At 35.3% G+C, this 25,416-nt stretch overlaps 1 protein-coding gene across 1 annotated transcript in view; it reads left to right on the plus strand.

The window, feature by feature from the left end:
* LOC100373084 (guanine nucleotide-binding protein subunit alpha-11) overlaps positions 1–23,634 on the plus strand; it is a 54,506-nt gene extending 30,872 nt beyond the window's left edge. Inside the window, exons 3-7 of the mRNA XM_006823220.3 lie at positions 5,101–5,258; positions 9,582–9,710; positions 11,708–11,837; positions 13,125–13,278; positions 14,577–23,634. Of these exons, the coding sequence (XP_006823283.1) occupies positions 5,101–5,258; positions 9,582–9,710; positions 11,708–11,837; positions 13,125–13,278; positions 14,577–14,767 (762 nt within the window). The 3' untranslated portion in view covers positions 14,768–23,634. The remainder of the gene's footprint in view (positions 1–5,100; positions 5,259–9,581; positions 9,711–11,707; positions 11,838–13,124; positions 13,279–14,576) is intronic.
* Positions 23,635–25,416: the final 1,782 nt, after the last annotated feature.

The raw sequence follows: 25,416 nt of genomic DNA on the forward strand, positions 1-25,416 counted from the left end.
TCACCGAGGCGGATTTCAGAAGAGAGAGAGACGTCCGGCAAGTGTTTCAAATCAGTTGACTTTTTTTGCGATCCTGATTATCGTTTTATAGAGACCATTTAGTCCCTGTTAAGTAAAAGGTAGCAATAATTTTGACAGTGACACAAAAACGAAGCGCTGGACAAACAGGAAATTACACAGCCCTTACACACTGCTAACTGTTTTCATTTTCGAAGGCTGAAAGTTTCTGAATTGTTTGGTGATTGGTGTTGAATGTCGAATTCACACCTCTGTTCTTTTTTACCTCCATGCTTGCAGCTTGATCTGCGTAAAAATTTATGAAATAAGAATCCGGGCTTGGTCAATGTGTTTCCACCAAATAAAGTTTTAATACGATGTTATAATTATGACAATCACGCCATGGATCACGCTAACTCAAATCCACTCTGAATTTATCTGTATGTGTGTTGATCTCGATTATTTTTGTTATCCAATTAAACGCCGCGTTTAACGCACTTGCCCTCGCCGTGACCCGACGCGTTCACCTATTTCAACAAAATGTCAATTTATTTCCACGCGGCTGTCATTTATTTAGTAACTGTGATTTGTCGTTTTTTTTTAATTATTTTATAGTGATCACTATAGTCTAATGTTTAGAATGTCAAAATATGTTCTTTTATTTTAATTTTGAAAGTTTTACTCAGACGATCGATGAAATAAAACAGTGTAGTGACGTGCCTAGTAAACTGCTAAATAACGAGATAATTCTGATGTCAAATTCTATTTTGTCCAGCGACAGTGTACAAACGTGCGCCGGTGTCTGACGATCACGGTGACCAGCTACACCAGAATGAACATATTTCGCATCTAACTCAACCCCATGCAACAAAAATTGATACTATGTGTTCATTATGGTCCATTCTTCCTCGACGAACAAGTACATAAGTGACAATATAGTCAATGACGAGAAAACTGCACAAGAAATTTGCCTTATTTACACGTATCCGCAATGCAAGCTGCCATGCGACTTCCCCGTCTGACGTCACAAGGGGAATTTCTGTATGCAAATGAGAAGCTAATGAGAAGCCTCGTTTTAAAATACACAAAAATAAAGTTGCTGTAGACTGAGTTTAAAACACATTTTTTCACTTAAAAAAAATAATTCATGCTTAGAAACATAAAAATAATAATATTTATGTTATCAATTGATAATTTTAGGCGTGAAAATAGCAGCCATTTCACAGGCACTTTAAAAGGCTGTGGTCATCCTGCCATTTCCTGTTGGATACATTTACAAAAAATGTTGAATACGTGCTACGTGACCACCACTGCCTTTGAAATCTGCCAATCTGCATTTTGCTCGATGGAATTGTTCTAAAAATAGCAATTTTTGAAAAATATAAGGTTTCTCAAAACACATTACTGTAACGCACAAAAGTATGCTATTTCATGTTGCCATGAGACAATAGCTCTATGATTTTACATAATAACACAATGAACATTGTCATGTGATTCATGACCATCTTTTTCAAAAATCATAAGTAGGCTTCTACTTTAAGTGGCATGAAGACTTCAACATGCCACACCCAGTTTTCACTGATTATATACATTCACTTTTCCCTAAACTTGGATTCTATTTGTAAAACTGTCAAACACACGTGTTTTTTTATGCATTATATTTCTATTCATGTAATTTGTATAGTGGTCCCATCTGAATCTAAAAAAGAAATTATTTCTTGTCCTGAGTTGTTAAATGAAAAGTGATTGACTACAAATCTAAGATCAATTAGTAAAAATTTCTAAGTTTACTGAAAATGTCCTTTTTTTTCTTCTTTGTCCGTTATGAACTTTGCTAATATTTCAGGATAACATTAAAAAGCAAATTGGTTCTGAAAAAAGTGATTTCATTTTTTTTTAAACAAACAATTCAGTTTTACTTCACAATCATATGAAATACTTTTGCATATCAATATAGTCAGAAATTTACCCTATTTCCTAATATGTGTATTTAATTTTGTGATTTCATTTAAAAAAAATATATTTTGCTGGGGTTAACTTGCTTAAATTCAGTGCAATATACATAAAATAAGTGATATTAAAATACAGCTGATCATAGAAATATCTCTCCATGTACTTTCCATTGACTTGATAATAGAATAAGAGTTGTATTTCAACTTTGCATAACACTTCCCACCGATTATAGTGATTACTGTGAAATGTTTTATTTTCATTGACATAATTTATAGTCAATATTTTAATGTTTTGAGCATATTCACGGTGTTTTAATTTCACAAATTTGTCAATATGTTCACAGAGATTTAATTTAGTGGATTTTACTTGTTAGCGAAAATAGTGAAATTAAAACCTAGTGAATTTTTAATGCTTTTACAGTTTCAATAAAAAAAAAAAATCAGTTGGTTTGACTATAAATCATGAAAAATTGGAGTACTGATTTTGTGAAAGCATTAATTTTCACTACCAGTTCTTTCTTTTCATCACAAAATAGTCCCATTTATGGTCTGCACATTCCTTTCCTTCAGAAGATAGGGACAAAATAGACAATTTTTTTTAGTAAACTGAAAATTTACCTATTTTGTCGTTAGAGTTCATTTCCAGAAATAGTGCAAAAATTTTCATTTTTGTATTCACTCTGGGCTACTTAAATTTCTGGATTTGAGTCTATAAGATTCTTCTGCAAATCCTGCAAATTTAGGACTATATTTTTAGTCTCCATCCTTTACGACTAAAACATTTAAAATCATTATCAGTTATTTTTTTTTTTTTTAGCTCCGCTGTCGACTTTGTCGAGCGGAGCTTATCATATGAGTGATTGTCCGTCGTCGTCGTCCGTCGTCGTCATCTGTGTCAATGTTTTACTTTTTCGACTTCTTCTTGAAAACTACAAGCCTGAATGCTTTGATACTTGGTGTATATGTACCTTGGGTAGACCTCTCTCAGATTTGTTCATTTCATGATGATATCTTCAATTCTCTAATTTTGGTGAATATTTTTGTCATTTTTAGTAAAAAGTGATATTTTCGACTTCTTGTTGAAAACCGCAAGTGCAATTGCTTTGATATTACACATATAGGTACTACATGTGGACCTCTCTCAGATTTGTTCATTTTGTAATGATATCTTTAATTCTCTAATTTTGGTGAATATTTTTGTCATTTTTGGTAAAAAGTGATATTTTCGACTTCTTGTTGAAAACCGCAAGTCCAATTGCTTTGATATTTACATATATAGGTACTACATGTCGACCTCTCTCAGATTTGTTCATTTTGTAATGATATCTTCAATTCTCTAATTTTGGTGAATATTTTTGTAATTTTTGGTAAAAAGTGATATTTTCGACCTCTTGTTGAAAACCGCAAGTCCAATTGCTTTGATATTACATATATAGGTACTACATGTGGACCTCTCTCAGATTTGTTCATTTTGTAATATCTTTAATTCTCTAATTATGGTGAATATTTTTGTAATTTTTGGTAAAAAGTGATATTTTCGACTTCTTGTTGAAAACCGCAAGTCCAATTGCTTTGATATTACATATATAGGTACTACATGTGGACCTCTCTCAGATTTGTTCATTTTGTAATGATATCTTTAATTCTCTAATTTCGGTGAATATTTTTGTAATTTTTGGTAAAAAGTGATATTTTCGACTTCTTGTTGAAAACCGCAAGTCCAATTGCTTTGATATTACATATATAGGTACTACATGTGGACCTCTCTCAGATTTGTTCATTTCATGATGATATCTTTAATTCTCTAATTTTGATGAATATTTTTGTAATTTTTGGTAAAAAGTGATATTTTCGACTTCTTGTTGAAAACCGCAAGTCCAATTGCTTTGATATATTATACATATAGGTACTACATGTGGACCTCTCTCAGATTTGTTCATTTTCTAATGATGTCTTCTGTTCTTTAATTGCCATGTGCATTGCTAACAGCGGAGCTATCTCAGCCGACAGGCTGCTTGTTTTCATGTTTGACTCCCATGTGCGAAAAATGAAACTTAGTACAAAGATGCTCTAGGACAATGTGATTAATTTTGGGTTAAAATTTGTTCATATTAATTCCCTAATTAGCATAATAATTCATAATTTTTTGTTTTGGTACATGGATGGTCTGGTACCTCTGTTCATATTAATTTTCTGATTTGCATAATTAGTTTTCAGCTTTTCCATCAATATCTCAAATACAAGTAATTTTGAATTATTTTTAATGTGTCTCCAATACTCTCAGCACATGAGAGTTCTTTCTAAGCTTTCTTTGATTCTTCATGTGCAATAATTTTTCTGTGCAAGACAAGGCTTGCAATTTTTTGTCGTTTGATGTCTAGTTTGCAATTTTGTTTTTTAAACACCCCCAATAATTAAAAAAGTTTGACCCTTATTTGTAATGTAAGAATGAGTTAGAGCTGACTGTTTGCAGAAAACTGTCAAATTCCAGTATTTGAAAGACTTACAGATTACAGACGGATTAAACATCAATTTTTCCCAATTGTGGACAACATTGGTTTGTATACCAGCACCCTTGTCCACTTCTGCATGTACCAAACAGTAATACACGTAGCTGAGTTCACTGCGACCTTGATGCCATTCTGTGTCCTGGTGCATTATCTGTTGCTCTATTAATTTTTACTGGTATTTTATTTCATCAGTATACTCACTCGGTTTTAAATTTCACAGATTTTCCAGGAAAACAATCAGCTCTTGTGCTTATTTTTTGTTTTCACATGAATTTAGTTCACTTATGAATGAAAATAGTGCAATTAAACCTTTGTGTTTCAGGGCTACAGTTCTCAAATGCCAATTCATGTTCCAGGGCTACCATTCTGAAAATCAACAAATAAGCACACAGATGACCAATTCATGTTCAAGGGCTACCATTCACAGAATTAACAATTACTGTACAGATAACCAATTCATGTTCCAGGGCTACCATTCTGAAAATCAACAAATAAGCACACAGATGACCAATTCATATTCAAGGGCTACCATTCACAGAATTAACAATTACCACACAGATACCTACCATTCTTATCGCTGATGTATGTACGACCAGAAACTCCAATATTTACCTTCTTTTCTTTTTTCTTTTATCACACAGCATGAACATGCAAACCTAATTAGGGGTGTTGATCACGAAGTAGTTACGACGTTAGAGTCACATTTTGTAGAAGCAATTAAAAACGTTTGGAACGACCCAGGTATTCAAGAATGTTACGATAGAAGAAGGGAGTATCAACTTACAGACTCAGCAAAATAGTAAGTAACCATGGAAACAATGGGAAGTTCCACCTAGTCTGGAAAATGGAACCAGACAGAGACCATTAAATTACCGTGGCAAAATAAAAACAGACTAGAATAATCTGTGTTTTTCAAAAGACTTTTGAAGCTTCAGCATTTGATTTCATAGCTTCTTAGCATGTGCTAGTGTTAGCCAGTGCTAAGAAAACTTGCACGAATACTTATCACAGGATTGAAGTTCAAAAATGTTAGCCAGTGCTAAGAAAACTTGCACGAATGCTTAGCACATGCTAAGAGTTCAAAAACCTGAGCCTGTGCTAAGAAAACTTGTGTGATGCTTAGCACAGGCCAGTATTCCAGTATTTGAAAGACAGAGAACTAATTCAAAAACGTTAGCCTGTGCTAAAAAAACTTGCGCGAATGCTTAGCACAGGTTTAAAGTTCAAAAACGTGAGCCTGTGCTAAGAAAACTTGTGTGATGCTTAGCACAGGCCAGTATTCCAGTATTTGAAAGACAGAGAACTAATTCAAAAACGTTAGCCTGTGCTAAAAAAACTTGCGCGAATGCTTAGCACAGGTTTAAAGTTCAAAAATGTTAGCCAGTTCTAAGAAAACTTGCACGAATGCTTAGCACATGCTAAGAGTTCAAAAACGTGAGCCTGTGCTAAAAAACACTACGCATGGGTTAAATCTGAACCGTTTTTGAGACCTGGGCCAGATTCTTAGCACTCCTGGGCTTGTATGTAATTTGGTATAGCGAATATGCAAACGTACGGGATTCACTTAAATCATACCCCTTTATTGGTGTAGCTTGAATAAGACTTATAAATCTGTCTTTTGTAATGTTGTAATGTAATGTTAATCCAGTAGGGAAATTAGATTAGTAATGAACTCAACTATGTGTGTAGTAAATGTAATATTTTCTTTATAATATTCACTATTATAGAAGTTACGTGATCGTACTTTATTCTTGGGGGCGGAGCTATGTCACAGAACGTTCTATGTGCACCACCACTGCAAGCTTGAAGTCTAGAAAATGGCACAAACTCAATCCTGAACAACCAAATTTATATATGTTGCAAGTGTAGGGGTAAACTTGTTACACTGTTCAGGAGACTTTCAACAACTGTTGTTTTCATCGATTGAGGTTGGCAGGCGGTGAAAATGCCTTGGTGTTTGCTACCAAGGATAGGGATGGTAAACTTTGCTTGAATGATGACATCTGTTGCATTGGTACATGTTATGTATAACGTGTTCAATAACGGATTAAGCAGATTGACATTTAAATGTCGTTTGGTGTGTAACCAATGGCAACATGTTTTAAGGGCTGCTATTAATACGTTGTTCACATGCGTAGCAAAACACAAGGTTGACTCGTTGTGAAGATGAGTGTGCTTGCTGCCTCAGGGTGCCTGAGTGACAGAAGTGACCCATAGCAACAAAAAGCTGCCCCTAGGAAGCAGTTTGCACGATCATAATCTGGGGAAGTAGTATCGTATGATTGTATTACTGTAAAATACTTTATTTTAGCTGAAATTAATTTTCGCTGATAAGGCTTTTTGAAAATCTTGTATGGAATTTATTTTCAATGATTTTTGATCAGTTGAATGTAAAATATATGAAAAAGGGTATATTCTCTAGATTGTATTTTCCCTGAAACATCCATTTAGTGAAAATAAAGTATGTTACATATTGTTGCTATGCAAGCTAGACTTGCAGAAATTTTTTTCTAAAAATTTACATTTTATGAAAACTACCTAAACATTTTTTTACCATTGAATTTTGAATTTCCCTAGTACTCTGACCAGGGGCGGTAAAGACTGTGTTGAGACGCCCCAGTTTTCACTTGCCAGTCACAGGATAACTGGACAGGCTTGACACAACCCAGGGCAGCCTGACACAACCCAGGGCACCCTGACACAACCCAGGGTGGTACCCTGACACAACCCAGAGCACCCTGACACAGTGATGCAAATGCACTTCATGTCAACTTGGACTGGTTCAGAGTCAGAGGGCTGTTCCCCCCCCCCCCTAAGAGTTCCATGGTTAACCCTTACACATGTGAACAAGGCCTCTGAAAATAAACTCAGCCAACAGGCAAAATATTACAATTTTCAGTTTTTACTCAATAAATTTGGCTATTTTTGTCCCAATATTCTGAAAGAAATTGCACACTATAAACAGGACTTTTTTATGAATTTGTGATGAAAAGCGGGAACTGGTGATGAAATGGTTAAATGCCTTCACAGTATCGAGGTTGTTAAATAGAATGTTTTTATCTATTTCTGTGTTAGTAGGGTACCTGGTGATTTTGTCTATAATAAAGCAACACAGCTTTGCCATGTATTGAAAAATTGATTTTATCCATGTTGTATAAATAGCTCGAGGTACTTGATAAGAGACATTCTGGATAAACATGGGAATAAAAATAACTGTATCTCGGTATTTAGTGATTTTATTGATGTCAACAAATCGATACTGAAAAAAAAAAGTGCATTTGGCTGCAAACAACAACTCTTCAGTGTAAATAATAGAAAGCCTGTCTGCTGTTTACTTTAAATGTACAGGCTCTTTAGCTTGGTGTACTTTCTAAGCATAGATTTTGGTACTCCTTAGCTGTGTGTACTTTCTAAGCTTAGATGGTGGTACTCCTTAGCTTTGTGTACTTTCTAAACATAGATCAAAGTACTTCTCAGCTTTCTTTATTTTCTGGGCATAGATGCAGGTACTTCTTAGCTTTGTGTACTTTTCAAACATAGATGGTGGTACTCCTTAGCTTTGTGTACATTGTAAACATAGATCATGGTACTCCTTGGCTTTGTGTACTTTCTAAAAAATAGATGCAGGTACTCCTTAGCTTTGTATATTTTCTAAGCTTAGATGCAGGTACTCCTTAGCTTTATTTTCTAAGCATAGATGCAGGTACTCCTTAGCTTTGTGTACTTGCTAAGCATAGATGCAGGTACTCCTTAGCTTTGTGTACTTGCTAAGCATAGATGCAGGTACTCCTTAGCTTTGTGTACTTGCTAAGCATAGATGCAGGTACTCCTTAGCTTTGTGTACTTGCTAAGCATAGATGCAGGTACTCCTTAGCTTTGTGTACTTGCTAAGCATAGATGCAGGTACTCCTTAGCTTTGTATACTTTCTAAACATAGATGCAGGTACTCCTTAGCTTTGTGTACTTGCTAAGCTTAGATGCAGGTACTCCTTAGCTTTGTGTACTTTCTAAACATAGATGCAGGTACTCCTTAGCTTTGTGTACTTGCTAAGCTTAGATGCAGTTACTCCTTAGCTTTGTATATTTTCTGAGCATAGATGCAGGTACTCCTTAGCTTTGTATACTTTCTAAGCTTAGATGCAGGTACTCCTTGCATCCATGTTTAGAAAGTACACAAAGCTAAGTACTTCTTAGCTTTATTTTCTAAGCTTAAATGCTGGTACCCCTTAGCTTTGTGTACTTGCTAAGCATAGATGCAGGTACTCCTTAGCTTTGTGTACTTTTTAAACATATGTGTTGGTACTCCTTAGCTTTGTAAATATTGATACTCTATAGCGTTAAGTATTTTCTGAGGATAGACTAACATTATTGCATACACGCTTATCTTTTTTAAGCTACCCCAAGTAAAAGAAACAAATAACACAAACATTGCTGTTTAACATTTTCACCACCAGACTTTCTTGCCCAAATTTTTTTGCACTTTTTTCATGTATTCTTCAATATTACTGGAAATGAACTCTAATATATTAAACGGGACTATTTTGTGAATTTGTGATGAAAAGAGGGAACTGGTGATGAAAAGGTTAATGCAATGATTTCTCTATTGTAACTAGGCAACAGAGATCCACTACCTTAGTAAGACAAGAATTTAATGTTTTAGTTATTGCTCAGAATGTGGCAAAGTTTTAATATTGATATCAGCTTCCAGTCATCTCATTGGACAAGTAAATAAGGGCAAAGATTTAACAATTTCATATTTAGAAATTTTCATAATTACTGCATCCCTAGTAGAAGTCACACCCATTGTTTTTGAATAATTGAGAACCAAATTTCACCATTTCTCACATGTGTAGATGCTCTAAAAGAAGCCGCATCCCCTCTGTTGCAATATACTATTTTAATAGAGGTCTCAGTGTCTAATACAGATTTTACAGTACTCCAAATTATGCCATATTTTAAATCAAGAATATACACCATAATATTGAGGACAGGGTTTTAACAATTTCTCTTTATTTGTAATTTTCAGTTATCTCTCAGAATTGAACCATATTGTAAATCAAGAATATGCATCGTAATATTGAGGACAGGGTTTTAACAATTTCTCTTTATTTGTAATTTTCAGTTATCTCTCAGAATTGGACCGCATTTCAAATCCAGATTATGTACCTACAGAACAAGACGTTTTAAGAGTCAGGGTGCCTACAACTGGAATTATCGAATACCCATTTGAATTGGAAACTGTCATATTTAGGTAAGAATTTGTTGTAATTATGAGATTACTATCAAGTGTGCATTAAGGCAGTATGTAACATAGCTGAAGGTGTGAAGATCAAGTTTCTTGGTGAAATTGGACAATATGGTTATTTATTATACGTCTGTCACCGTAACGCCATAAGTTACAGCGTGCCGTAACTTTGCGGTATTTTACGGGGTATTTTCATACTTCATGCGAATTCCAAATATGGAATGATTACACGCGTAAGCATCCTCTAATAATAAAAACAAACATGGCTGCCACCAGGATTTGACTGGACTCCATACAAAGAAGTTTGCTGATTCTGTTCTAAACTTTTTGGATTTCGGCATTTCCATGATGCATCCTTGAAGGGAAAAGATGTATAACAATAAGGTTATTACGAAGATACCTCAAAGTATGCACTCAGACAGTACACTGTCGCATCGACCTCCGCTGCGCGTCGGTCGATACTGCCGGTGTACTGTCTTCGTGCATACTTTGAGGTATCTTCGTAATAACCTTATAATTTCTAACATTCTGATTCAAATGTACACAGTTTTGGGATGACAACGTAAATAATTTCTCAACACTGAATTGACGTTGAGTCGGTTTGAGTTACTTTCTAACATGTGTACAGTGGTTGTTTACTTGAACAGAACATGCGTTCTAACAACGATATGTACGATGGTTGTTTACTTGAACAGAACATGCGTTCTAACAACGATTTGTACGATGGTTGTTTACTTGAACAGAACATGCGTTCTAACAACGATATGTACGATGGTTGTTTACTTGAACAGAACATGCATTCTAACAACGATATGTACGATGGTTGTTTACTTGAACAGAACATACATTCTAACAACGATATGTACGATGGTTGTTTACTTGAACAGAACATGCATTCTAACATGACACGGTACTTCTTTACTTGAACTTGCCAAAATGGAATGTGCAATTAGGAAAGAGAAGTGTTTATTTGATGTTGTCAGTGCATAATTTGGTTAATTATCCCGCTTGCATGTCTCTTCAGCTGAATCTTATAACTCTTCATTGTACAGTAATGTTAGCTACTCAAAATAAGTGGGAAATCTTATCACCTAATACCGACCTATATCATCGAATTGTGCATGACCTCTTAAAGGGTACTGGTCGTTGCCGAGCGCATGTTCAAATTTCATGTAAACAATGTATTTTACACACGTTATGTACGTCACTATGTGAGTCCCATATCGAGCAGAACGCTGCGCGGCGACCAAAACTCACCAGACTTTCTCATCCGAATGTTTTTACTTTTTTGCACTTTGTTTTTTATATTCTTGGAGCCAACAGACAAAATTTCTGTTGTTACTTATTAAAAATATGGCTAAAATTGCAGACTTTAAACGGGACTATTTCGTGAATTTGCGATGAAAAGAGGGAACTAGTGGAAAAGTCGCACATCCTGACACTGTGCTATGACAGCAATTGTAAACTCTATTGTCATAAGTTACAGCTTGCACTTGGTATCTTTATTATACCATATTAGAAAATGTGAATCAGAGATTTTTTTGAACAGGGGCGCAGCGCTCTCATGCCATGGCCATGTACCCTCTTACCCTGGGAAGCAGATCCTCCAGCAACCATAAAATTCTGATTGACCAGGGATCACATGTGGCCACAGTCTTCAACTGTGACCTGTCTGATAGTAATTTTGGCCCCAAGGAAGCCATAGAATGCTTCATTTTAACTTAGAATTATCAAAAACTCCACACCCTGGTAGGGGAGAACCCTATCTCCCCCACTTGATGGCGCCATGGAACAGCAGTGCTCCTCTTGCAGTGTTTTTCTAACAAAAACCTGTGAATGATGGCGTTGCATTCACACAAGGCGGGTTAGTTAAATATGTGGATTACTTTCTTTTACTTGGAATGTTTTAGCACAATAAATCTGCACTTTTAAAGTCAAATCCAGGTTTATAAGTTGGTTAAGATCATTGAAAACTAACTGAATGCTACAATGTTACATTACAGAATGGTGGATGTAGGAGGACAGCGATCAGAACGTCGTAAATGGATACATTGTTTTGAAAATGTGACGTCCATCATGTTCCTAGTCGCCTTAAGTGAATATGATCAAGTGTTAGTAGAATCAGACAACGAGGTGAGTCTCACTTTTTATCACTACTTGAAACTTGCACATTCTGCGCTTGAATTAATGATATCCCAAAGTAGACAGGCTGCCAGTTCTCGTTCTTCCTTTGTTGAAAATTTACTCTAAAACAGTTCCTTTTATTGACTTTTTATTTCACTATTTTGATACTTTGAGCATATTCTCTGTATTTTAATTTCACGAATGTGTCAAGGAAACAATGAGATTTATTGTTATTTTACATGTTCACATAGATTTAATTTGGTGGATTTTACTTATCGGTGAAAATAGCGAAATTAAAACCCAGTGAACAATTAATGCATTTACAGTAATAAGCACAACTGGATGACTATATATTTAAAAAAAATTGTTCTAATGATCTATCGTTTACCAAACCAAACTTGATATTATTCGTCATAAAAAATAAAACAGTTGGTATTTTCGTACACACCCTTGCTGCTGCACTTCACATCTGAAAGAACAGGATGAAAATTGGTCGCTTTGTTGTAGTCTTCGTCACTAATAAACACTCAAAACAGCTACTTGCAATTTTTAGCGCATTTGGACTTATACTGCCCTCTATAATGTTACACTGCCCTCTAGTGTTCATTATTATGACTACACTGATTAATACTGTACCTGCTAAAGTGCCAACAATCTCATTGTGAAAATATACTTTTAAATTTGCATCATCTTGAATTGGGAAAATTACGAATTAGCTAAATCAACTAGTTTGGTAAGAAGACCTTTTGCAGTTAACTGAGCACAGTCACTGTTGGGTTGTGACTTGCTGGAAAGGCGCACAACATGTGCACAGGAATTTATTATTGTCTGCATTGAATTCCAAATATGACTTATTTTGACCAAAGACAGTCCCATGTCATTTACGTAAGTACATGCACTACTAATAGAGCAAATACAGTATTGTTTACTGAATCATTAAACGGTGTCTAGTTTTAACCCAAGACAAAAATTCTGTTAGTACCAAGAAAATGCTAATCTTTTCTTCGTTATTGATTGTTACGAGGAAAGTAATAAAGTAGAAAGATCTGAAAAAGTTGCCACTAGAGGGCAGTATACAGATGCTGTGCTGCTCAGTTGAGTCAAAGCATATATACATGGCAGATTTTGATATTTAAAAAAAAGAATGTCAATAAACACTGCTCCCTGATTGGTCTATTTGTGATGTGGCTAATCAGGCACAATCTTGCAAGTAGCTTTGCACTGAAACATTTTTCAACAATGTTTTCTGTCTATTTTTTTTTTCTATGGTGTATAACTCTTCACTTTGTTTCACAGAATCGAATGGAGGAAAGTAAAGCGTTGTTCAGAACAATTATCACGTACCCCTGGTTCCAGAATTCATCAGTCATTCTATTTCTTAACAAGAAAGATTTACTGGAAGAAAAGATTATGTCCTCACATCTAGTAGATTACTTTCCTGAGTTTGATGGTAAGTATCCACATCTAGTAGATTACTTTCCTGGGTTTAATGGTAAGTATCCACATCTAGTAGATTACTTTCCTGAGTTTGATGGTAAGTATCCACATCTAGTAGATTACTTTCCTGAGTTTGATGGTAAGTATCCACATCTAGTAGATTACTTTCCTGAGTTTGATGGTAAGTATCCACATCTAGTAGATTACTTTCCTGATTTTCATGGTAAGTATCCACATCTAGTAGATTACTTTCCTGATTTTCATGGTAAGTATCCACATCTAGTAGATTACTTTCCTGATTTTGATGGTAAGTATCCACATCTAGTAGATTACTAATAGATTTCATAGATGTGTTTGGTTTATAGATTGACAAGCCTGGAGTGACTTTCTATCGTCCAGACATTATTTTCTAAGTGAGTGATCCCTTCACGCATTTATCATGCAAAGTGATCCAGAAGAGCTTAATTATCACTGACTGACTCAATTTTTAAAAAGATTTTAATACTGTAGATCCCCTAATTATTGCTTTGACTTAATCACTCACTCAAAGCAAGATCCAGAAGAGCTTAATTATCACTGACTTAATTATTAAAAAGATTTTAATAGTGTAGCTTAATTACTTGCATTAACCTTTTCACTACCAGTTCCCTCTTGTCATCCCGAATTCAAAAATAGTCCTGTTATAATCTGCACTTTCCTTCAGGTGATTGACCAAAAATAGCCAAATTTTGAGTAAACACTGAAAATTGACTCAAATTTTGTCTATTGGCTCCAAATTAAGGTTCATTTTCAAAAATATTGATTATAAAAAGAAAAGTGCAAAAAAATTTGGGCAAGAAGGTTAACTTGTTCAGCCATTTTGAGTTCCCAGGTCGTCGTTCAAAAAGCATGGCCTGTTCATAATCATGGATCCTTGTTTATGAATACGTACCAGTGAATAGGTGATTTTCCGTACAATTGCGAGATCTCGCGAGATGCATGAAAGACGCGCGTCGAACGCAAAAATCGAACGGTTTTGATTTTGAACTAGAATTTCTTTATTTCGTAGCTTACATTGACCGGCCGATCTTCGACAGAGGAATATTGCTTCCGAATACCCTTACTTAATCGACATTGCCTATCATCAAATGTGGACAGCACATTATTAAGCATGGAAATGTCCCCGAAATACTTTCGCGTTTGTCGAATCCCACGCGATGTTTGACGCGACTATGACGTTATGACCTTTGTTTGTCCTGTTTTTACGTTCGATTTCATGCATAACACGTGATTATCAAGCCATACACTTAATAATATTTTTTTCATTTTCAGGCCCACAGAGGGACGCACAAGCAGCAAGAGAATTCATCCTAAGAATGTTTGTTGATCTCAATCCCGACAGCGATAAGATCATCTACTCTCATTTTACGTGTGCAACTGACACAGAAAACATCAGGTTTGTGTTTGCGGCCGTTAAAGATACCATTCTGCAGCTCAATCTTAAGGAATACAATCTTGTGTAGTGGCACTACTATCCTTACTAAGCACAGACGTTTGTGCATGCGTTATTGTCGTCATCGCTGTTAACTTCACTAGGTGCATCCAAGGCGTTGAGGGCAGCATTTCAGTGTCAATAATGGGAACTGTGACTGACTGTCGGTGTTAGTTTGTTTGTTGTTTACTCCCTCTAACACGTCCACCCTTGGTTACTCCATACTATTGCACTACGTGTCAGATCTTATATTGCCGCCTTGCAGAAACGACATGAGTGCCAACATTTTTATCAGAATTTTATGTATGTGAGTTCGTCTGTTTTTTAAGGATGCACCAAATTTTATTTTGACGATACGAACGAAACATGTGTATGCCTGAGTTTCAACTCTTGTGCTCCTTGTTTCTGATTGGTCAATTATGTTGGTTCCCCAGGTAGTAATAGGGTAATTAGTTCTTCCATATATGGCAATAGTGTGGAGTGATTGGATGATTATTTCATTATGTGTTTATTATAAACAAACATGCTCTCAAAAGGTCTGAAATAAGTGAAATTAAATAAACCAAATTTTTTTGGGGAAAAATGTTTTTAAAAAAAAATATTCAAATGGAGGAGCGTTGCAGTAACACAAATTCATAATTTACAAAGAAAGGGAAATTTTTTTGTGACCGAATTGTGCAATGTTTCCTTTTGTAGCAACTAATTATGTAGCAAGTTGTGTGTTCTCTCAATGTAATTTATCTATCTGGCTGAATCCAGTCTGGTGTGAAGATAAGACCACCTATCTTCCTCTTTTTAAACTCAATTATCTGCTATTTCATTTAGATTTAAATGTTTCCCGCCATTTTTATTTTTAATTTATTTGTAACCCAGATCGACTAGCCTTTTCGCGCCCCACCAAGAAAATTGATTTTAATAGTGTTTTTATTCCATATTCATGATCATGTGACCAATAAATTATCTGAAAATAAAGTATTTTTAAAAGATTTGCAGATTTAGGTTTCCAAGGTCAATTTGGCAATCATGTGAATAATTAGAATAGGTGCATTCCAAAACAAAATGGCCGCTGTACTTTTAAAATATTACATATAAAAATCCTAATCAAATAAACTATTTTTCATTCACTCCGAGATGTCACGAAAACAAACAATATGTGAGATTTTGCGGATGAATGGAAAATCATCTTTTGACTGAATATGTGATGAAACTGTAAATGATCTTGTGGAATAAAACAGCACCAACTTTGAGTTGCGTTTTACAACATATTGTTCAATCCATGCGATGCAGAGCCAAAAGAAACTCAGTGATGTTACGTCATTTAACATGGCTTATATTCAGAATACTAGCTTGTGAATTTCTTGAAATAAATTTGGTAGTCGCCCAAGAATTCATTTTGTTGTACAAGCATAACTTGAACATCAACTAATTTACTTGGTATGAATATTCATGAGTCAAGGAACCAATTAGAAAGTTTTGCATATTCATGAGTAAATGTCATAAAATCAAATGACCAATCAGGACATGTTTTAGAATGTTTTGCATATTCATGAGTAAATGTCATAAAACCAAATGACCAATCAGGACACGTTTTAGAATGTTTTGCATATTCATGAGTAAATGTCATAAAACCAAATGACCAATCAGAACACGTTTTAGAATGTTTTGCATATTCATGAAAAAAAATTTCATAAAATTGAATGACCAATCAGGACATGTTTTAGAATGTTTTGCATATTCAGGAAGGTCAGCTTGGCTCAGTATTACATGACAAGAAATGGAGATTTACCATTGACTTGTAAAATATCTTGGTGGGGGAGAAGTGTTGGTTGCAAACTGGATTTGTGGTACTTGCCAATTTTTTAAGTGCAATTCGGAATACATGCTTGATGAAATAATCTTTGAATTTGGCGGGAGACTTTTCATACCCTTCACCCCTCTATGAATTAATGGTATAGTCTGATGATTCAAAATTGTCCAGGCCTATACCAAATTGTCGGGGTGGACAGGCACAAGAGGGACAGTTTTTTGAAAGCAGTCAGTTTCTTCTATCACAGTCTGTATGTTGACACCTCTCATCAGCTCTCTTAATCTACTGCAGAAATCTTTAGACTTTTGCCGACTTTCGCTCTTGTTCTTTACCCACTCACTTCTATACTTACAACAAAATACAGTAAAGCACTTGTAAAGCATTTCAAGTTAATGAAATAATGTGCCAGAAAACTTTCGTTCTCGTGAACACCTTCAACCATCAAATTATTTTTATCGATAACAAATTTACAGTTTACAGTATAAGCGCGAGTGGGAAAAAACGGTGGTCGGAATCTTGGCGGTCCTGAGGTTCGTTGCCAGTTTTTGCTACTTTGTTACAATCTGAAGGAGACACCATGTATATGAGATTTTGTCCACTTTTTGTAGTTCACTCTGAGACGTTTTAGATGTCCAGATTAGTACTCTTTTTTGATCAACAAGCATTTTTTGATGTTGATTTTTATTAATTTCTACGTTACTCTACCAAGCTGCCGATATTTGAATGATTAGTTAGTATGCAGGGGCTTGTAACGCTACGTTCGATTGAAGCGTCAACCGAACGTAGCGTTACAAGCCCTCTGTGAATTAGGATTAAGGATGTTTGTAAAATGATTTTTTTTTACGTCACATACGAACATACACACCAAGGAAGATGCACTTTTTTTCAAATGACGTAGACTACTTACTTGTGTGTCCCTAGCTGTTGCTGTTGGTAGTCATGACGACACCAAACACATTTCAAATACAAGCCTTGAAAAGCAAACCTATCTGCTACTGCCCCACTTTGTTCATTTTATTAACGCTGCTAGGGGGTCATTTGTTAATAGATTTATAGCTAGGGACTCTCGTCTTTAGATTCCCAGAGAAGCATCAGTGTTAAACCATACTAGGCAGTCTTGTATTTTTACAAATGAATTAAATTACAATTTGAGTTGAAAAAATCAGTTTTTGAAGAGAAATTCTGGTCACAAAACGCACCTATTTTGTACTTCATAATTAATATAATACCTGATTTTTAGATTAATAACATATTGCTAAAATTATATTTCATAATGGTTTGATGCTTGATTTTTTTTAACAAAATGTGGCAACAGCGGATAGTTTTAATTTACAGGTATATGTATTAACTATTTGTTTGGTTGTTAAAATGCTTGGCAGCACAACCAAATATTAGTGCCAAGCAGAGTACTTTCAGATTAACTTAAGCAGTCCACTGGTACCAACAGATTAGATATGAGCCCCCCTAGCTTCTTGATATTAACTTTTTTATCCAATGGATCTAGTGGTACGAGATGTTGATACTAGTTAGTTTGTTTGTTTGTAACTTTCCTCTACATTTTTTGTCATGTGATCCAATTTGTATTAAAAGTTGGTCTAACTAAATAAAGACCAACATATGTTGGCATGGTTGTAGTATGAAAGTGTTGCCTAGTAACGGGGGTTGCATGCTGATCCTTGGTTTAGGCCATTGTTATTAATGGTTTCTTCACACCAACACCGGAGAGATTCTTTCACAATATTTCTGATCTATTTGTCCAAGAATTCCTTTCTCTCAGTTTATTTGCCAAATGCAATGGTTAGTTAGTTTTGTATTAATTGTCAGATTTGATTTGATTGGCTACTTATTCAGCCAATCGTAGTGTACCATGCAAATTAGTAGAGGTTATCTCTGATTGGCTATTCAAAAAAACAAAATGGCCAATCAGAGTATACCTAACGTAGCCAAATGAGGTTTTCTCTGATTGGCACTAATCTTTTTTCATCACTTCTCCCACAAATAGTATGTGTTGTCTTTTTTTTTTTTTAAATTTTGTTCTTCCCAAATTGGGAAGCCACTTAACACTGATGCCAAAGTTATTTTAAAAGCGTTTTGTTGTTGTCAGATGTATTTTTAATGGGACCAATGTTGAAGTCAGACAATCGTATCCCAGCATGCACCCCTTGTTATAGGTCTGCTTTTCATTTCTTTTTTGTAAATTATGATGGGGCTGAGAAAGTTCTTTATCAATCATACAGGCAAACCAGTTAATGTTGTCATTTTTCAGTGAGTTTTGATGTGATGTATGTTCATGTTTTTATGCGTCGACCACTGTCTCTTTCATCATTGTAAAACTCTTCATTAAAATTAAGTCTGGTTTAAAAATCCTCGTTGCTATGTTTGTCATTTCATTATTGACTTGTTCTCCTGTTACGTGTCCAACCAGACCTCCTCAACTCAATGTTGGTATTTTTTAGGAATCATTGAAAGAATAACATTGATTGAGCTCACTAAGTCATTGCATTAAATTATGCAGAATGTATCAGTCATTGGCGAATAAAATCATTAAATTGAAGAAGAAAAAAAATCTGACTAAGGGCATTTGGTTAGATTGAAAACTCATTGAAGGAGATATCATTGGTTATAATTCTAAAGATCACTGAATTAGTGACTCATTTCTAAAACTTCAGTTTGTTCAGAACTCACCAAATGCTTGGAATAACGTATTTACTCTGTTAGACGTGCATATATAATGAAACGTTGAAATGAGACTCATTTTGACGATGTATACACCACTGTAAGCACATGCGCTACCAATTGAGGAAAAAACAAAGTAAATTGTTCAGTGGGCCAGCTATTAGATGAAAGACGAACATAGCAACTTAAACTTGACTGATTAGTGAAGAAACGGACTCATTCACATTCAACATGCTTTTTGCTTTTCTGTAATTCTTGAGTCTTTTGTAGTTTTTTTTTTCTTAAAAAAAAAAAAAAATCATCCCTCCATTTTTTTAGCTGCCTAGTGCTGTGTGTACTACTACAGTCAAAAATTGCTGTATTCTACGTTGTCACGTCTTGTATATGTTAAAGTGAAAGGGAGGGTGGGTTTGGAGGGAGGGAGGGAGGGAGGGGGTGAAAGATGGAGGACATATCGTATGCTTCAGAAATTTACACTGTCACCAGCATTTTATTGAAAATGTGGCTGCTGTATTGTTGGATATTATAGACAAAATATAAAAAGCCAATTGGACTGCTCCTTGCATCCCCCAATTTTTAAACCAACATTTGTAATTCATAAGTAGGCTTTTGATTTGCTGTTCAGGCCACATTCAGTTATTGCAAAGGAGAATTTGTATATAAGGCAAAATTGGGATGTTACTTTGTCTTCAAATACTGTAACATTGTGTTACTTTTGAATACATTGTATCGCAATGTAACAACATTGTTACTTTGGATACATAGTATCGCAATGTAACAACATTGTTACTTTGGATACATAGTATCGCAATGTAATAACATTGTTACTTTGGATACAATTTTGCTGCTTCCATCTTGAGATACCCAATTGTTATGCAAATTTAGCATGTACTATCCACCTGGTTGAACAAGTTTCATCTACCTATCTGCGGGCAGCCTGAATGATTCTCCCCTTGTAAACTTGCAGGTGTTTTACTACCTTCTTTTTGAACTTTTTTGGGAATGTACCCAGTTTAAATACTGCCACAAAAGAACATAAGCTAACTAACTTGACTAAATTGCTGTTTCAATCTAATTTGCATACTGAGCAATGATTGGTACAGCATTGAAACAATTTGCATATTCATGTTTGTAGGTCTGTATAAATTTGCATATGATCTAGGATTTGCATATGCAGGTGCCTGTTCACCAATCAGCTGCTACCATTTGGTAGAAATTTGAATATCCTTGCAGTAATGTCATGAAAAAAATAAAACTTTGTTAGTTGCTACATGTAGAGAGGCTGTATCTAGTTTCTTTCAACACTGCCTAAATAATTGTAAACAATTCTAACTGCAATGTCCATGTATTTTTGTCGAATCATATTGCCTTTAGTTTTACTAATTCGAGTCATGCTATTGGTCATACACTGATCATGTGACTGATTAACGCATGTTTGATTGGTTGAAACAAATGAAACTGCAGTTCAAGGCAAAAACAGATAATTTTAAGTAACAAAATCAGATTATTGCAGTTAGATTGATACATTTCAAGTACTTGTACATATCTTTAGTGCATTTTGTGCACATTTCATTTGAGATTTTTTGCCAGCCTTATATTTTTTGCAAATTTCTGACAAGGTAACCATAGCTCATTACTAATACAATGCTACTTTCATGTATAGCTTGGCTGCTGCAGGATACAAATTTATGTAAATTAAGATATTTGTCATGTGATTGGTTAATTCTCATCATGTGACATTAATTTGTCAATGATTGGTTAATTCTCATCACATGACATAATTTGCATAAACTATACCACCACCTTAGATAAAATGAAATCATGTTATTGGTTGATACTCCCCATGTGACACTAATTTGCATAGCCTTTTCACCAACATTTGCAAATATCAGTGATAAAATAACCAAACTCTCAAGCAAACTGAGATAGCACTGGAACTACTTTCTGGAAGAATACAATGGTGGTGAAATGGCGCAAAAGGGATTCTCTGAATCTTGCAGATTGTTGATTTGTGATATTTTGGACTTGAGAAAGTAAGCAAGAATGTTCCAATTCCAAACTCTCTTTACTGCTCAGTCTTGAAGGATGGTGGTCATGGCGACTATGTGTATAATGTGCATATGTGTTGTGTGCATACTCATAGCGTCAACCACTGCCCCATTTCTGATATGTTTGCATGGATTTCTTTTCTCCAGTTATACAGGGACCTTTAAAGGAACATTGTTACCTAAACTGCGCATATATGGAGATAATTATTATTCAGTCTCATGAATATTCATGAATGATGTCACGAAAACTGCACCATTTATAAAACTCTTGTATGATGAGTTTAGTTTGCGTTCGCGTTCATAATTAACACTGCTTGACAGTGAGCCTACGATCAGTTTAAGTTCTGTCGTTACCATAGAAACGTCTGGTGTCAATAAGTTCCAATTTTGTCTCCATAGAGGTGATTGAATTCACCCTGTAAATGTTTGATAGCTCCTCAGAACATTGAAAACCAAATAAAGTTTGCGAGCTAGAAACCACGTATTCTCGCACAGAAACAGACTGGTGGCGGTATACCTTAATACTCGTCTATTCCGACAAGTATTTTTGGTTCTAACCAGTTCGCCTTTACATGAACGCAGAGCTTTTAGCAGCTTGCTATTTAAACATGCATTTGTTAAGTGATCATCTCTTGCTTATCCATAGTGACGACAACAGTGGTGCTTTTAAAGTCAAGATAGTTTCAGAAATACCGCAAGTTGTTTTGACTTTTCCAGAATGTTTCTTGATAGTTGAGTCATAGATCTCTTTGCATATATTTTTGTAATGTACCTTATTTGCAAATGGCTACCCCCCCCCAAATAGTGATATATTCCCTGTTTTTCTGTCCACTGTTCTGCTGATCCATGTAACCATGGAATTTCGAACAGTTGATGCCATGACAGGGGAGTATGGTACACTATTTGAGGGGCAAAAACAATTGAAATCTTGCCAAGATTTTGGCAGCCATTTTCATCTATGGTTTATTGCTACTTCATGTCACTTCAATGTCACAATTTGCATTTTTATGAAAGTGTGCCCTCTAGTGTCTACACAACAATATGCCATTGAGGGCGCACTTTGTCCAACCCTTTGACAAAGCTTTAATTGCTTAGCTATTACAGACTCTGGAGTTACAGATGAAATAAAAAAAAATCCTTCACACTTAAATGTTTACATATGCAGAAAATTCGCTTTTATGTATCGTAAAACAGAAAATTTTCAAATGTTGCTTTAAAAATAATTCAGTTGCAATTCTGAACCATTTCCTCTGCCAGTTGTATTTTCTGATGCAGTTAAATGATTCACTCAAAACTGAAAATGTTCCGTTTTACTGTTAACTCGTTTTTAAGGAGAAACTTACTGAGAAATTTGTGACACTTATCTCTGGAATCATTTAATTCAAAAACAAACCAAAAAAATTAAAAATATTGGCCAAGTATTCAAAATAATGCTCAGGCAAAATTTAGAAAAAACACTATTTTTAACCCTTTTTTTAAAAATTTTGTTCCCGCCAAATATTTTAATTTTTCAATAATGTACTTCAAATTCAGTGTTAATGTAGATATTGTATGCTATAAGTTGAAGTTTTGGCTAAAATTTTAAAATTTTGGACAAACATTTTCGTAGGTAATCATTTTGGCCACAACAGTTGTCAATACAAAAGGGTTCAAAGTATGTAATCAAAAATCGAGCACGAGTCAATCTCGTCTTCTTTTTTTAAATCTGAATTATTGTAAAAGGGAAGATGCATATATTTGATAATGCTCGCTGATTTTCTAGAGTTTGTAGTGTCATTAAAATTTCTCAAATTTTCTCGTTAGTAGCGCACCAACGTAACACGATGACTATTGTAGTGTCAAAGTACGCGTATAACGTATTTCTCTGATAGTCATCAAAGTGACGCAGTCGCTGTAAGGCGTCATGTTCGATGTTGGTCCTGTGTGACATGTATAACATGTGTATTTTTACACAAAATTTGAACATGCGTTGCACGGCGACTGCTACATTGATTCAGTAGACGTTTTATTGACCTTTCAACGGGGTGAACATTTTGTATTAAGGGGTCAGTCGGTCAATTAGTTTGTATCATGGTCTATAGGCGACAACCTTAAAGTTATCCTGAATCAAAATCGAACTTAAAAATTTGAATATCTGCCACACTTATATTTGGAACATTGTGTCAGATTTTCAGATTTTTTTTTGTGACGTTTTGGCAACAGTATGACTTTAATACACGTAGCCTGATAGTGTGTTTTTTGAAGACAAAAAAAGTTGTTTAAACATTTGTAGCGGTCCTTGAACTGTAATAACCAAATTAATATTGAAAGTCCTTAATATGGAGGGTTTTGTGTTTATTGAAAGAATAAAATATTTATTCAAACAAATTTATGTGTCTGATTCATTAAGTTTGTCGAGTACACCTATATGAACATCCAAAATTTAAAGCGAGAGTCGTCGCCTGTACATGCGTCGGATGGCCATAGCATGTCATTGTTTACAGACAAGCGTCTACCCATTAGCCTTTGCGTATTTAGCGTGTGTTATCATCGTTTGGGACTACCCTCCCGTTTTAACACCAATTAACTTTTTCACCACCTGACTTTGCCCAAATTTGTCGCAATTTTTTCTTGTGTTCTTTAATATTTCTGGAAATGAACCCTAATTTTGGAGCCAACAGACAATATTTGACTTTTGACACAAAGTATTTGGCTATTTTTGTCCCAATATTCTGAAGAGAAATCCAGACTAACAGGACTATTTTGTGAATTTGTGATGAAAAGAAAACTGGTGGGGTAAAGGTTCAGGATACTACTCAAAGTGAAAAAGCTGATTTAAGTAAGGCAATTAAAGGGGCATTGTACATTAAGTTGCCTTCCAAAAAAAAAAAAGGTCTGCTGTGTTTTGAAGCTAATCTAACACCAGGAGGCGCTTTACATTAAATAACTTTCTATTGCTGGTTTTCCGAAGTCTCCTGCGAATGGCAAGTAAAACACGGGTAACTAGTAATCACCACATTGTTGAGGATGTTGTATATTAAGGCTAACCCAACACTTGGGGGCGCTATTATACATTAAGCTTCTCCATCAATAAAGATGTACATTAAAGCCAATCTAAAACTAGGGGGAGCTGTACATTATGCTACCTCCCCAAAACAAAGGTTGCTGTGTATTGAAACTAACACTAGGGGGCGCTGTACATTAATCTACCTTTTCAAAAACAAAAGCTGTTGTGTATTGAAGCTAATCTAACACTAGGGGGCGCTGGTCATTAATCTACCTTCCAAAAACAAAGGCTGCTGTGTATTAAAGCTAATCCAACACTAGGAGGCGCTGTACATTCCGAAAACAAAGGCTGCTGTGCATTAAAGCTAATCTAACACTAGGGGGCGCTGTACATTAATCTACCTTCCGAAAACAAAGGCTGCTGTGTATTAAAGCTAATCCAACACTAGGAGGCGCTGTACATTCCGAAAACAAAGGCTGCTGTGCATTAAAGCTAATCTACCACTAGGGGGCGCTGTATATTAATCTACCTTCTAAAAACAAAGGCTGCTGTGTATTAAAACAATCTAACATTAGAGGGCGCTGTATGTTGATCTACCTTCCAAAAACAAAGGCTATTCTGTATTAAAACTAATGTAAAACTCGGGGCGCTGTATATTAATCTACCTTCCAAAAACAAAGGCTGCTGTACATTAGAGCTAATCTAACACTAGGTGGCGCTGTGCAGTAATCTACCTTCCAAAAACAAAGGCCGCTGTGCATTAGAGCTAATCTAACACAAGGGGCGCTGTGCAGTAATCTATCTTCCGAAAACAAAGGCTGCTGTGTATTAAAGCTAATCTAACACTAGGGGGCGCTGTACATTAATCTACCTTCCGAAAACAAAGGCTGCTGTGCATTAAAGCTAATCTAACACTAGGGGCGCTGTACATTAGTCTACCTTCCGAAAACAAAGGCTGCTGTGTATTAAAGCCAATCTAACACTAGAGGGCGCTGTATATTAATCTACCTTCTAAAAACAAAGGCTGCTGTGTATTGAAGCTAATCTAACACTAGGGGGCGCTGTACATTCAGAAAATAAAGGCAGCTGAGCATTAAAGCTAATCTAACACTAGGGGGGCGCTGTACATTCCGAAAATAAAGGCTGCTGTGTATCCTCGGGGG

Source organism: Saccoglossus kowalevskii, chromosome 20, assembly GCF_978046115.1.
Source record: "Saccoglossus kowalevskii chromosome 20, keSacKowa6.1, whole genome shotgun sequence".
Lineage (NCBI taxonomy): Eukaryota > Metazoa > Hemichordata > Enteropneusta > Harrimaniidae > Saccoglossus > Saccoglossus kowalevskii.